Source organism: Hylobates moloch, unplaced genomic scaffold, assembly GCF_009828535.3.
Source record: "Hylobates moloch isolate HMO894 unplaced genomic scaffold, HMol_V3 SCAFFOLD_5, whole genome shotgun sequence".
Lineage (NCBI taxonomy): Eukaryota > Metazoa > Chordata > Mammalia > Primates > Hylobatidae > Hylobates > Hylobates moloch.
This window is the reverse complement of record NW_026652280.1, coordinates 148,129,072-148,144,258: the sequence shown is the minus strand read 5'-3', so window position 1 is coordinate 148,144,258 and position 15,187 is coordinate 148,129,072. Positions and strand designations below refer to the sequence as shown.

The 15,187-nt window shown below is 39.0% G+C and overlaps 1 protein-coding gene across 1 annotated transcript in view; it reads left to right on the top strand.

Moving 5' to 3' along the window:
* Window positions 1-15,187, top strand: part of NEXN (nexilin F-actin binding protein) — a 54,829-nt gene that overhangs the window by 23,140 nt on the left and 16,502 nt on the right. Inside the window, exons 2-8 of the mRNA XM_032155521.2 lie at window positions 2,494-2,572; window positions 4,012-4,203; window positions 4,403-4,481; window positions 4,568-4,716; window positions 11,567-11,608; window positions 12,790-12,987; window positions 13,092-13,268. Coding sequence (XP_032011412.1) covers window positions 2,546-2,572; window positions 4,012-4,203; window positions 4,403-4,481; window positions 4,568-4,716; window positions 11,567-11,608; window positions 12,790-12,987; window positions 13,092-13,268 — 864 coding nt within the window. The 5' untranslated portion in view covers window positions 2,494-2,545. The remainder of the gene's footprint in view (window positions 1-2,493; window positions 2,573-4,011; window positions 4,204-4,402; window positions 4,482-4,567; window positions 4,717-11,566; window positions 11,609-12,789; window positions 12,988-13,091; window positions 13,269-15,187) is intronic.

The following is a 15,187-nucleotide window of genomic DNA, read 5'->3' as shown; positions in this document are numbered from 1 at the left end:
AAAAACATAGAGGAAACTGAAATGCACATAACTATGTGAAAAAAGTCAATATGAAAAGGCTACATACTGTGTGGTTCCAACTGTATGACATTCTAGAAAAGTCAAAACTATGAAGACAGTAAAAAGATCATGGTTACCAGGAATTATGGGGGAGAAAAGCATAAGTAAGTGGAGTAAAGAGAACTTTTAGGTCAGCGAAACTGCTCTGTACAATACTGTAATCATGGACACATGTCATTGTACATTTGCCCAAAACCCACAGAATGTACAACTCTGGACTCTGGGTGATAATGATGTGTCAGTATAGGTTCATCAATTATAACAAATGTACCACTCCAATAGGTGGTAATAATGGGGTTATCCAGTGTTGATAATGGGGGTGACTAAGCATGTGCAGGGACAGAACATATACAGGAAATCTCTATCTTCTACTCAGTTTTGCTGTGAACCTAAAATAAACTCTATTAAAAAAAAAAAGTTGACTAGAAAATTCCAAAAGAAAAAAACAAAACAAGATAAAACAAACCTAAAATAAATATTTAAATAATAGGCCTAAACTCACTGATATTAATAATTACATTAAATGTTAATGAACTAAATGCTGCAATTAAAAAAAACAGATTTTAGGCCTGGCACGGTGGCTCACGCCTGTAATCCCAGCACTCTGGGAGGCCTAGGTGGGTGGATCACAAGGTCAGGAGTTCGAGACCAGCCTAGCCAACATGGTGAAACTCCATCTCTACTAAAAATACAAAAATTAGCTGGGTGTGGTGGTGGGAGCCTGTAATCCCAGCTACTCAGGAGGCTGAGGCAGGAGAATCGCTTGAAACCGGAAGGCGGAGGTTGCAGTGAGCCGAGATCGTGCCACTGCACTCCAGCCTGGGTAACAAGAGCGAAACTACGTCTCAAAAAAAAAAAAAAAAAAAAAAGAAAACCCAGATTTTATCAGAATTGATTTTTGTAAAAAGCAAGGTCCAATCATAGGCTGTGTCCAAGACATATACTTTACATATAAAAACATAGATAGAGTGAAAGTAAATAGCTAGAAAATTATATACCATGCAAACTGTAAACCTAAGAAAGTTGGGGGCCAGATGCAGTGGCTCACAGATGCAATCCTAGCATTTCTGGAGGCCAAGGTGGGAGAGTTGCTTGAGCCCAGGGTTTCAAAACCAGTCTAAGCAACACAGTGAGACCCCATCTCTATAGAGGAGAAAAAAAAAAGAGCTCATCATGGTGGTGCATGCCTGTAGTCCCAGCTACTTGGGAGGCTGAGGAAGGAGGATCACTTGAGCCCAGGAGCTCAAGGGTACAGTGAACTGTCATTGTGCCACTGTACTTCAGCCTGGGTGACACAGCGAGATGCTGTCTCTAAAAAATAAATGAATAAATAAAAAGAAAGCTGGTGGCCAGGCATGGTGGCTCACGCCTGTAATCCCAGCACTTTGGGAGGCCGAGGCAGGCGGATCACGAGGTCAGGAGATTGAGACCATCCTGGCTAAAATGGTGAAACCCAGTCTCTACTAAAAATACAAAAAATTAGCTGAGCGTGGCGGTACACGCCTGTAGTCCCAGCTACTCGGGAGGCTGAGGCGGGAGAATGGTGTGAACCTGGGAGGCAGAGCTTGCAGTGAGCCAAGATGGCGCCACTGCACTCCAGCCTCCAGCCTGGGTGACAGCAAGACTCCATCCCAAAAAAAAAAAAAAAAAAAGAAAGTTGGTGTGACTATTTTAATGTAAGATAAGTTTAAGACAACGAGGTAAGAAGAAAGAAATTTCTTACTGGTAGGCTGGGCACAGTGGCTCACACCTGTAATCCCAGCACTTTGGGAGGCCAAGGCAGGTGGATCACTTAAGGTCAGGAGTTCAAGACCATCCTGGCCAACATGGGGCAACCCCGTCTGTACTAAAAACACTCACAAAATTAGCCGGGCGTGATGGTATGCTGCCTGTAATCCCAACTATTCAGGAGGCTGAGGCAGGAGAATCGCTTAAACCTGGGAGGCAGAGATTGCAGCGAGCTGAGATTGTGTCACTGCACTCCAGCCTGGGCGACAGGGTGAGACTCCATCTCAAAAAAAAAAACCAAAACGAAACCAAACAAACAAAAAACTACATAGTTGAAGATTGATAGAAATAGCCAAAAATTAGTAAAAATACAGATCTAAAACATGATCAACTACCTTCAGCTAGTTAATATTTATAGAGTAATACACTCAATAATTGCTGAATACACATTCTTTTCAAGTGAACTTAATATGTTCATCAAGCTATTCTGGATCAAAAACTTTCAGGGATCTTTTACCATCATGCACCTTATATTTTCTATAACATGAATCTTGGGAAAAAGAGCTAAAGGTTATCACAATTTATTACTTGCTTGAATTATGTCAGTATTTTTTGAGGGGCAATTAACTGCTATTTCTATTTATAAAAATACATAATATATTACAAATAAATTAAAATTTATTATACAATATAAATTTTTTTCAGGTGCAAATATATACAGAGCTTCATAATCAGCCCAAGACCACATAGAGCAAACATGAATGATATTTCCCAAAAGGCTGAGGTAAGTCTCAAAAGTAAAAATAAAAATAAAAGAGGGAAATGTAGAGTTGACTGTAGAATTGCTGAAAGGACAATCATTTGGTGGAAAGGTCATATTTAGGAGTTCATAATTAATAACATAATGGCAAGATGTAAAACAAGAAGAGATACAATTCACCAGGTGGTCTTGGGTTAGTATTTTCATTTGGGTTCTAGGAAATTCTACAAAGCATGGGTACTAAATTTGTGAATGATAGTGAAGTGGATGTGATAGCTAGCATTCTGAGTAGAATTTTAAATATTTTGTTCTTGATAACGCTTAGAAATTATTATTTTAGTATTAAAACAAAGTTTGACCTATACTCATAGGAGAAAACATAATTCCCTCTTAGGTAAGGAAGTTTTTTAGTGCCTTATATATATTTTTTAATTTTTAGCTTTTTTCTGGTTCTCGACTGTAGATACTGAGAGTTGTTGTAAGAAGAGCTCAGTTGCTGACACCTCAGAATTATAAAGTTAACCCTTAAATGGCCAATGACACATAATAGATTACAAAATACAAGTTGGATGTGCCACAGATTAATTAAGCAATTGTCATTATCACTAGGAAAAAGGGTTTGGTGTTCTGAGGCACACATTTTATTTACTGAAATTTCATTTAGAAATCAGCTTAATTTTCAAAGTGGTGAAAATAATTTGCTTTCCTGGTTTTAGAGTGGAAGAAAATCATTTCTTCAGTCTTCTACCAGATTCCCATTCTTTGTGAAGCTCTGTTGCCATATGGAATTCCTCTTACAGCCCCAACCCCCATATAGAATGATACAGCCTTCTTAAACATTTTTAATGTGGTCTAAGGAAGTTATAGATGGGAAGTAATAGTAACAACATAAATCACAGCTTGTGCACACAGACCATGGTGTACCTCAGCCACAAATAAGGACTAAAGGACTGGCCTTCGGTTTTGCTTATATTGGATACAGAAACTAGGAAGGGTGTAAAATGTGAATTAGGCTCAAACTTTAAAGCCTAAACTTTTGCTTTGTTTTCAACTTCACCAAATTTACTGAAATTAGTTTGGGTACCTTTTTAGCAAGTGATATCAAATCTGAATATTTAATAATGGAGTTAGACAATAAAATACAGTTGTTTTTAATTGGAATTCAGAATTTGATTTTTATATTTTACTGGCTTTCAGCTTCAGTGGAATGCTACCCACAAAATGAGATTTCATTACTATTTAACAGTGAAATTTCTACTCTCATATTTTCTGTAATGTTATTTTTCATAGTTAGGTTTTAGAAAGTATCTAATCAGGTTGTGATGGTCAAATAAAGGGTTCAAACACATTTCTATTTTCTGTTTCAATAAATATTTTTTATATTGCTTATTCTTATCTATCTTTGCCTAATTTCTTCCTGTCTTTTTCGTTAACTTTCTTTTCTTTATTTTCTTCTAATGAAGATTCTGCTTTCTTCATCTAAACCTGTCCTAAAAACCTATGTACCAAAACTTGGCAAGGGTGATGTAAAGGATAAGTTTGAAGCCATGCAGAGAGCCAGGGAAGAAAGAAATCAAAGGAGATCTAGAGACGAAAAGCAAAGAAGAAAAGAACAATATATTAGAGAGAGAGAATGGAACAGGAGAAAGCAGGAGGTTATTTTATTTTACTTTATTCTCGTGAAAATATTTGTTTTGATTTAATTTAAATTATATTTATTCACATTAACCACATTTCATATTAACTATAACTAAAATACTTTTCTGTATTTGTAACCTAATTTAAACTCTGCATATAATGTGATTTAGTCTAATTTTTGGACATGTGCTCACATTAATTTATTTAACCATCTAGATTAAAGAAATGCTTGCTTCTGATGATGAGGAAGATGTATCTTCTAAAGTAGAAAAGGCTTATGTTCCAAAATTAACAGGTAAGAAGCTTGAGGGGTAAATAGTAAATTAAATTGCAAAATAGAAACATAGCCAAGTATCAAACTTTTTTTCATATATTTTTTAGGAACTGTTAAGGGTAGATTTGCTGAAATGGAGAAACAAAGACAAGAGGAACAAAGGAAGAGAACGGAGGAGGAACGAAAACGCAGAATTGAGCAGGATATGTTAGAAAAGAGGAAAATACAGCGTGAATTAGCAAAAAGGGCTGAACAGGTATCACTAAAGATGAAGTTCGTATTTGTTTCTGAAACTAACTGTGCAAAGTAGAACTAATCAGTATGTTGCATAATTAAAACATTTTACTATAACATAAACCTATTTAAAAGCAGCTGTCTGGGAATGGTGGCTTACATCTGTAATCTCAGCACTTTGGGAGGCCAAGCTGGGTGGATGGCTTCGACATCAGCCCGGGCAACATGGCAAAATCCCGTCTCTACAAAAAAAATGCAAAAATTAGCTGGGCATGGTGGCAAGTGCCTGTAGTCCCAGCTATTTAGAAGGCTGAGGTAGGAGGTTCGCTTGAGCCTGAAAGGTGGAAGTTGCAGTGAGCCAAGATCATGCCACTGGACTCCAGCCTGGGTGACAGGGCAAGACCCATCTCAAAGGAAAAAAAAAAAAAGGCAGCTAACCTGAAAAGATCTGAAGGAAAAATATTTAACATCAGATGCCTAGAAGAACATGGGCAGAATATGCCTATTTTAAGGTAGAATAGTGAGATGATTTGCATCATATACAATCTTACCGCTCTATCCACATTCCTCACCCCATCTACATTCTTTATTTTTCTTTACAAGTTAGAGAATTTTACAAAGATATTAAGGCAATTTCACATATAAACTATCCATGAGTACCTAACAAAATGCTGGTCTTCTAATAACAATACTTTTAAATGCTGGTATATTAGTCTGTTTTCATGCTGCTGATAAAGACATACACAAGACTGGGAAAGAAAAGAGGTTTAATTGGACTTACAGTTCCACTTGGCTGAGGAGGCCTCAGAATCATGGCGGGAGGTGAAAGGCACTTCTTAACATGGTGGTGGCAAGAGAAAATGACGAAGATGCAAAAGCGGAAACCTCTGATAAAACCATCAGATCTCGCGAGACTTATTTACTACCATGAAAACAGGATGGGGGAAACCACTCCTATCCCCATGATTCAAATTATCTCCCACTGGGTCCCTCCCACAATATGTGGGAATTATGGGAGTACAACTCAAGATGAGATTTGGGTGGGGACACAGAGCCAAACCATATCAGCTGGTCTTTTAAAGCCATACATTAAGTGCTTTCAGTCTTTTTGCTATGCTGCCTTCAGTTTCCATTACCTTTCTGAAAAGAAAAGTGACGATGAAAGCAAAGCATGTGCTATACTTGCAAACTAAAGAAATGTATTTACCCTGGATTTGCAAAGTGGGGTACAGGTATTGGGTAAATACAGCAGTTCCAAATGGGAGAAATCATCCAAAACAAAGGGGTTACACAGCCCATGCAAGTCTGAAATCCAGCAGGGCAGTCAACTTTTTTTTTTTTTTTGAGATGGAGTTTCTCTTTTGTTGCCCAGGCTGGAGTGCAATGGCGCAGTCCTGGCTTGGTGCAATCTTGGCTCACTGCAACCTCCACCTCCCAGGTTGAACTGATTCTCCTGTCTCAGCCTCCTGAGTAGCAGGAATTACAGGTGCCCGCCACCACATCTGGCTAATTTTTGTATTTTTAGTGGAGACAGGGTTTCACCATGTTGGCCAGGTTGGTCTTGAATTCCTGACCTCAGGTGATCTACCTGCCTTGGCCTCCCAAAGTGCTGGGATTACAAGTGTGAGTCACCGCACTGGTCTCATTTTTTTTTTTTTTAATTGAGACGGAGTCTCGCTCTGTCACCCAGGCTGGAGTGCAGTGGCAAAATCTCGGCTCACTGCAACCTCTGCCTCCCGGATTCAAGTGATTATCCTGCTTCAGCCTCCCGAGTAGCTAGGACTACAGGCACGTGCTACCACTCTCCGCTAATTTTTTTGTATTTTTAGTAGAGACAGGGTTTCACCATGTTGGCCAGGCTGGTCTTGAACTCCTGATCTCAGATGATCTGCCCACCTCGGCCTCCCAAAATGATTACAGGCATGAGCCACCGCACCCAGTCTAGTAATTTTATCTTGTAAATATGTAAAGTTTAATTTTCAAATCTAATTAAGTACATTTTCCACTCCACTCTAATATAATTTAATGTATCTTTGAATATAAGGAGTAAAGTATGGCATAGGTAGTCAAGAAGAGTTTTAATGTTTGTTTGTAAAATTTATTTGTATAAATCCATATGCAAGAATGCCATAAAAAGGATTCCTGAGTCAGGGGGTAGTTGAATGACTTGATGACCTACAAGATTTGGAGATTCTAGGATCTTATAATGAATTAAAAATGAGAGCTGGACATGGTGACTCATGCCCATAATCCCAGCACTTTGCGAGGCTGAGGCAGGAGGATTGCTTGAGCCCAGAAGTTTCAGGATGCAGTGAGCTATGATAATTTCACTGCACTTCCAGCAAGCAAGAGAGACACCTTGTCTCTTAAAAAAAAAAAAAAAAAAAAAAAAAAAAGATGGTAGGGGGGTGTGCGGGGATTAATAGTAGATATAGTGGATGTCAGAATCAATTTGGGGAAGAAACTTGATTTGATATTATCTGTTTATATTCGAGGATACCCTGATGAGCAAAGTTAAAGTCCATCAGCTTAGAAAAAAGAGAAGTTACCGGTGAGGGAAGAGAAGGAGATGTTGAAAAGAAAAGTTGATTTAGGAAGAAGCAAAAGGAGTTTCATTTTTTATAAAGCAAAAGAAATAGGAAGTGGCTCTTCAATATTGTCTTCTGAAAGTCAACACTATACCTGAGCTTCTGAATATCTGGTCTCTGTGAATATACTGACACCATGGCTACTTAGACAGATTTATCTTTTTCCTTGCTTGTTGGAAAAAAAGTAGTCTCCAACGTTTTCTTGTTTTGGTAATGGTTTAAAGTGAGCAAAGAAGAAAGCAAAAAAAAATCTTCAGACATATTTTATTATTTTACCATAAGCTAATAAAGATCTGGGAAGCAGGCTGGGTAACAATATAGTGAGACCTCAGCTCTTAAAAACAGACAGACAAACAACTTAGCCAGGAGGTGGTGGTGGGTGCCTATAGTCCCAGCTACTTGGGAGGCTAAAGTGGGAGGATTGCTTGAACCCAGGAGGTTCATGATCAGGCCACTGCACCAAAACAAACAAACAAACAAACAAAAAAAACCTGGGTTTGGGAAGGTTGTAGCAGCAGCAATAAAAGAAAGTTGAGTTAATAAATTTAGTATTTCTCTTTTTTATATTCTCAATGTCTGGCTTCTCACCGTATCTCCTGGATCTTTTTATTTTTTATTTTTTTAAGACAGAGTCTTGCTCTGTTGCCCAGGCTGGAGTGCAGTGGTGCAATCACAGCTCATTGCAGCCTCAACCTTCTGGGCTCAAGCAATCCTCCTACCTCAGCCTCCTAAGTAGCTGGGACTATGGATGCATGCCACCATGCTTGGCTAATTTTTAAAAAATTTTTTGGCCGGTGTGGTGGCTCACACCTGTAATCCCAGCACTTTGGGAGACCGAGGCAGGTGAATTGCTTGAGCTCACGAGCTCAAGGCCAGCCTGGGCAATACAGTAAAAACCCGTCACTATGAAAATTTTAAAAAAATAGCTGAGCATGGTGGCGCATGTCTGCAGTCCCAGCTACTTGGGAGGCTGCAGTGGGAGGATGATCACCTCAGCTCGGGAGGTGAAGGTTGCAGTGAGCCAAGATTGCGCCACTGTACTCAAGCCTGGGCAACACAGCAAGACCCTGCTCTCTCTACAAAAAAATCTACCAAAAAAATTTTTTTTTGTAGAGATGGGGTCTCACTTTGTTGCCCAGGCTTGTCTCAAAATCCTGGGCTCAAGAGATCCTCCCACCTCGGCCTCCCAAAGTTGGGGGAATACAGGCATGAACCACCATGTCCAGCCTCCTGGATCTTATTGAGAGAGTAACATGATTTATACAGGAGTCGTCAGTATTCTTTTAAAAAGAGAAGTCTTTTTTTTTTTTTTTGAGATGGAGTATCACTCTGTCACCCAGGCTGGAGTGCAGTGGCACGATCTCAGCTCACTGCAAGCTCTGCCTCCTGGGTTCATACCATTCTCCTGCCTCAGCCTCCTAAGTAGCTGGGACTACAGGTGCCTGCCACCATGCCTGGCTAATTTTTGTAGAGAGGGGGTTTCACTGTGTTAGCCAGGATGGTCTCATCTCCTGACTTCGTGATCTGCCCACCTCGGCCCCGCAAAGTGCTGGGATTACAGGCGTGAGCCACCGTGCCTGGCCCAAAGCAAATTATTCTAAACAAAATATTTTATAGTATACAAAATTATTCTTATTTTTTTTCGAGACGGAGTCTCGCTCTGTCGCCCAGGCTGGAGTGCAGTGGCATGATCTCAACTCACTGCAAGCTGCGTCTCCTGGGTTCATGCCATTCTCCTGCCTCAGCCTCCTGTAGCTGGGATTACAGGCACTCGCCACCACGCCTGGCTAATTTTTTGTATTTTTAGTAGAGACGGGGTTTCACCGTGGTCTTGATCTCCTGACCTCGTGATCCGCCCGCCTCGGCCTGCCAAAGTGCTGGGATTACAGGTGTGAGCCACCGCGCCCGGCCACAAAATTATTCTTAATAAAACTATGAAAATAAACTATTAAAGTATAAAATATTTATTTTTAACAAACTTTGCTCAGAATAATTTATTTTTCAAGAAATTGAGTGCCTTTTTTTTTTTTTTTTTTTTTGGAGACAGGGTCTTGCTCTGTCTTCCAGGCACGCTCATGGCTCACTGCAGCCTCCACCTCCTGGGCTCAAGTGATCCTCCCACCTCAGCCTCCATAGTAGCTGGTACTACAGGTGTGTACCACGACATCCAGCTAATTTTTTTTTTTTTTGTAGAGACGGGGTCTCGCCATGTTGCCCAGGTTGGTCTTGAACTCCTGGGCTCAGTCAGCCTGCCTCAGCCTCCCAAAATGCTGGGTTTACAGGCATGAGCCACCGTGCCTGGCCAGGTATCTTAATAAAATGTATTATTTCTTTCTTGAGAGAAAATATAGAAAAGTGTGATGATGAGAGAACAGGGACTTAGCCTAGTTCCTAGTATGAAGCAGGGTACAACAAAATTCCCTTACACTGCATGAGGAGTTAATGAACTCTTTAACCACTCTTTCATTGGTTTTAAAAGTCAAATTAAAACAATAAACAATCTGAATTCTTACTTTTTTAATGGTTCCATTTTCCCATTGCTTGTGTTTTCTTTTCCTGAGATCTTAAACGTTGCATTATTTAAATCACCTATCTTCTCTCAATTATGTTTGCTAAGAACAGTACATTAGTCTTCCTCTAAAGTTAAACTAACAGTATTTCTTATGAGTAATGGGTAAATTGAGCTCTCTTTTTTATTTTCTTTTTTGAGACAGGTCTGGCCTGTCCCCAGGCTGGATCAAGAAAACGGCTCACTGCAACTCACCTCTGGTTCACACCATTCTCTTTTTTGAGAGGGACTCTTGCTCTGTCAGGCTGGAGTGCAGTGGTGTGATCTCAGCTCAATGCAACCTCCGCCTCCCAGGTTCACACGATTCTTCTGCATCAGCCTCCCGAGTAGCTGGGACTACAGGTGTGTGCCACCACACCCAGCTAATTTTTGTATTTTTAGTAGAGACGGGGTTTCACCATGTTGGGCAGGATGATCTCGATCTCTTGACCTTGTGATCCCCCCGCCTCAGCCTCTCAAAGTGCTAGGATTATAGGTGTGAGCCATTGTGCCTGGCCAAGCTCTCACTTTTTAAATGAGGAGCTTTCCTACTTAGACCTCGTCAAAATATAGAGAACACATGACTATCAGAATTATTTTCCCTTCTAAACTATTCTATCCCAGCTGGGCACGGTGGCTTATGCCTGTAATCCCAGCACTTTGGGAGGCCAAGGCAGGCAGATCACTTGAGGTCAGGAGTTCGAGACCAGCCTGGCCAACATGGTGAAACCCCGTCTCTACTAAAAATTCAGAAATTAGCCAGGCGTGATGGTGCGCACCTGTAGTCCCAGCTACTCAGGAGGCTGAGGCGGGAGAATTGCTTGAACCCAGCATGCAGAAGTTGCAGTGACCTGAGACTATGCCACTACACTCCAGCCTGGGTGACAGCACGAGTCTCCATCTGAAAAAAATAAATAAACTAGCCTATATCTTTCACTGCATTGTTATTGTATCAGTTTTATTTTTGCCCTGTATTTATGTTGTAAAATATAATCATGACAGGTATTAGATTGCTAATGGATAGGTTTTCCTTTGATGGGGCAGTGGCAAAGAATGGAGAAGTGTTTCTATGTGTCTTGGTTTAAATTGCTAATTAAATTAATAATTGCTGCTTGTAAGCTCAACAGCCTGGTCATAAGAGTTTGGTCTGTTATTCAGTTTCTGGGTTACAAAGGTAGGCTTTATCTTAATTTTTTCTGTTTTTCTTTCTTTTTTTTCTTGAAACAGGGTCTCACTCTGTCACCCACACTGGAGTGCAGTGGCATGAACATGGCTCACTGCAGCCTTAACCTCCTGGGCTCAAGTGATCCTCCTGCCTCAGCCCCCAGAGTAGCTGGGACCACAGGTGCGTGCCACCATGCCCAGCTAATTTTTGTACTTTTTGTAGAGAAGGGATCTCGCCATGTTGCCCAAGCTGGTCTTGAACTCCTGGGCTCAAGTGATCTGTCCACCTCGGCTTCCCAAAGTGCTGGGATTACAGGCATGAGCCACCTCACCCAGCCTGATTGTTTTCTTAATATGTTGTTTTCTGGATATTGATATTGATATTGATATCAATATGCAACAATAAATATAAAGGACATATTTGGCTAATTTGGAACAACATAAACATATTTCAAAAATTATATATTTGAAAATTTACTATAAGTCACAACTAAATTACTTTCCAGTTGTTGTTTAAAAGCAAAAAGTAGAAATCTGATGTAATGTAATGATATGAAATTCTCATTCAATAGATTGAGGACATAAACAATACGGGAACTGAATCAACATCAGAGGTAAACAGACATTTCCTTTAATGAAACATTCACCTAAAATTATCTGATTCACAAATTATCTTTTAGTATAAGAAAAAATTAAAAGGGCTTTTATTATTTTTATTATATAGAAATAACAAAAAAGTATGTTTTGCAAAGCAAGAGCATACTTTTGCACTTTCAAACACTATAGCTTAGTGTTTTTAAAGAAAAGTATGTTTTGCTTTCATAGTTAGGTTAGAAAGACAAGGCTTATTAGTCTCAGTTTGAGATACTCTGCCAAGACAACGTATTTTTTGAACTGTTACTAACAGCTGAGATCGTTGAACGCTAACATTTATAAAAAGGCAATTTTATTTTCATCATTTGTCTTCTTTCCTCAGAGTTCCTGAGAGTTTATGTTTTGGTTTTTATATAATAGTATAGAGTGCAGTATCTGTTACCAAGAAGAAATGTTCAACAACCACAAAAATTTTAGTCATCCCTTTTATCTAACAGAATAAGTTAAAAATCTTTCAATTTGATGGTGTGCTTAAAACTCCAGCCCAAAAATTGAGAGCAATTTTATCTCAGGGCCATGTGTTTCATTTCATAACTCTTCTTAGTTTGTAAAAAAGTCAGAGGCAACAATAGATTATATAATTAAAATGAATTAAACAATAATTTAAAAATATTTTAATACAACCAAATACCAGAGAGTTTTATCTATAATATATATAAATGTTTAATAAATCACTTGGAAATACTGTGTTTTTTCTCACTAAATACTGGTTTCATTAAGTATTTAAAAGGTTGCATAGAGAGAAAAATCATATGAAGAAACTTTTTTTTGTTTAAACTGAATCTATCCACCATCAAATTGATGTAGAGTACATTCACATGCACATTTTGTGGATTAGTGCACAAATAGCTTAATTCAGGCAATGTCACTGCAGTTTTGTTGTCTAAACAGCTGTATTAACTCCATCTTCTAGGAAATGGAATGCTTCTTGAACCTCGTCAGCAATGGATTTCAGTAAGATTAACTCATAATGCACAAAGAATTTAGAGTAGGAGATATTAATAATAATCTGTAAAAAAAATTGTTCTTCATAACAACATTGAAGACAATGTAATGAAATTCACCTATGATGGAGGTAAAGTCCCATGAAACCCAATTTTGATTAAGAAGAAATATGCTAATTATCTATTTTATAAAATAGGAAGGAGATGATTCACTACTTATAACTGTGGTACCTGTCAAATCATATAAAACATCTGGAAAAATGAAAAAGAATTTTGAGGATCCAGAAAAAGAATGTGAAGAGAAAGAAAGGATCAAGTATGAGGAAGATAAAAGAATAAGATATGAAGAACAACGACGATCTCTCAAGGAAGCAAAGTGTCTTTCATTAGTTATGGTAAATTTTTGTTTGTTTGTTTTCTAAGAAACAAATCAAGGCAGTTTAAGTTAGCAGCATTTTCCTTTATGACTAAAAGGTGGGTTTTCATAATGTTTTCTTAGGATGATGAAATAGAAGGTGAAGCAAAAAAAGAATCACTTTCTCCTGGAAAATTGAAACTAACTTTTGAAGAACTGGAGCGACAAAGACAAGAAAACCGAAAGAAGCAAGCTGAAGAGGAAGCAAGAAAACGTTTAGAAGAAGAGAAGCGTGCTTTTGAAGAAGCAAGGCGGCAAATGGTAAATCTATATATTTAAACCTTACAATTAATATTAATGAAGTTAGCTGACTTTAGATAAGGTTCATTACTATAAATTCAAAGAGATTTTACATATAGAAGGGCTGATTTTCAAATTGTATTCATATTTCATATATAAAATACATCTAGGCTAGGCACGGTGGCTCATGCCTGTAATCCCAGCACTTTGGGAGGCCAAGGTGGGTAGATCACCTGAGGTCAGGAGTTTGAAACCAGCCTGGCCCACACTGTGAAATCCCTGTAATCCCAGCTACTTGGGAGGCTAAGGCACGAGAATCACTTGAACCCAGGCAATGCAGGTTGCAGTGAGCCAAGATCGCGCCATTGCACTCCAGCCTGGGTAACAGAGTGAGACTGTCTCAAAAAAAAAAAAAAAAAAAAATCCATACTGTTTTCCAGTTTCTACTCTGGGGCATTTTACCCAAAATGCTTTAAATTTTTATTTTTATAAATTGTTATTAATGTATAAATATGCAAAATAATTACTCAATGAACCTGGTTTCCTTCATCTGTTAGTTCAATCTGCATTGTACTTAATGACATGGGTGCAGGACTGATTATAAGTGTAAACTTGTCCTCAGCTGTCCAGTTTTTCAGCTGTTTGAACATATCAAAATAACAGTTTACAGTGGAATATGCAGTTTGCCCTATTAAGTGTATGTGTGTGCGTATTTGTGTGCATGCCTCTGTGTGTGTGTCTGTGTGTGTGTCTTTGTGTGTGTGTGTGTGTGTGTAGTGTGGTGGTTAAGAGCATGGATTGTGGAGCCAGATTGTCTAGATTCAGATATCAGCCATTTACTAACTGTGTAACCATGGACAACTGTTTTAATCTTTAATTAAATCTCTCTTAGTTTCTTTATTTTTAAAATGGTAAAAATGAAAGCGCCTACTTCTTTTTTTTTAAACTTCCACAATGACTTGGATTTTTTTTTCAATGCCTATTTCTTAAATGGTTAAACGAGTTAATATCTAGGAAGCACTTAAAGTGGTGTTTGTTACATATACTAAGTTCTTTGAAAATGTTCATTATTACTATGGTACTAATAGATTTATCAACAGAAAGTAAAATTGAAATAAGAAAACACTGATTCCAAACCTTGTTTTAAGATTTAAAAATGGGCCAGGAATGGTGGCTCATGCCTGTAATCTCAGCATTTTGGGAGGCTGAGGCAGGCGGATCCTTTGAGCCCAGGAGTTTGAGACCAGCCTGAGCAACATGTGGAAACCATGTCTCTACAAAAACAAATACAAAAATTAGCCAGGTGTGGTGGCACAGACCTGTAGTCCAAGCTCCCCGGGTGCTGAGCCGAGAGGATTGCTTGAGCCCGGGAAATCAAGGCTGCAGTGAACTATGAATGAGCCACTGGACTCCAGCCTGGGTGACAGAGTGAGACCCTGTCTCAAAAAAAAAAAAAAAAAAAAAAAAAAAAAAAAAAGGATCTAAAAATTGAATATTTGTAATTTTAAAGTTACAGAACTTTCTTCATCAGCTTTCTTGAATGATGTTCTAAGAATTATATATATATAAATTTAATTTTCTAGATGTTTATTTGAAAATGTTACTACTCTTGGGTATAGCTGCATAATATCTGCACATTTTAGATATTTCTGGTGGTCAACTTAATAAAGAAATAATATTGTTGGCCGGGCGCGGTGGCTCAAGCCTGTAATCCCAGCACTTTGGGAGGCCGAGGCGGGCGGATCACGAGGTCAGGAGATCGAGACCATCCTGGCTAACACGGTGAAACCCCGTCTCTACTAAAAATACAAAAAATTAGCCGGGCGTGTTGGCGGGCGCCTGTAGTCCCAGCTACTCGGGAGGCTGAGGCAGGAGAATGGCGTGAACCCGGGAGGCAGAGCTTGCAGTGAGCCGAGATTGCGCCACTGCACTCCAGCCTG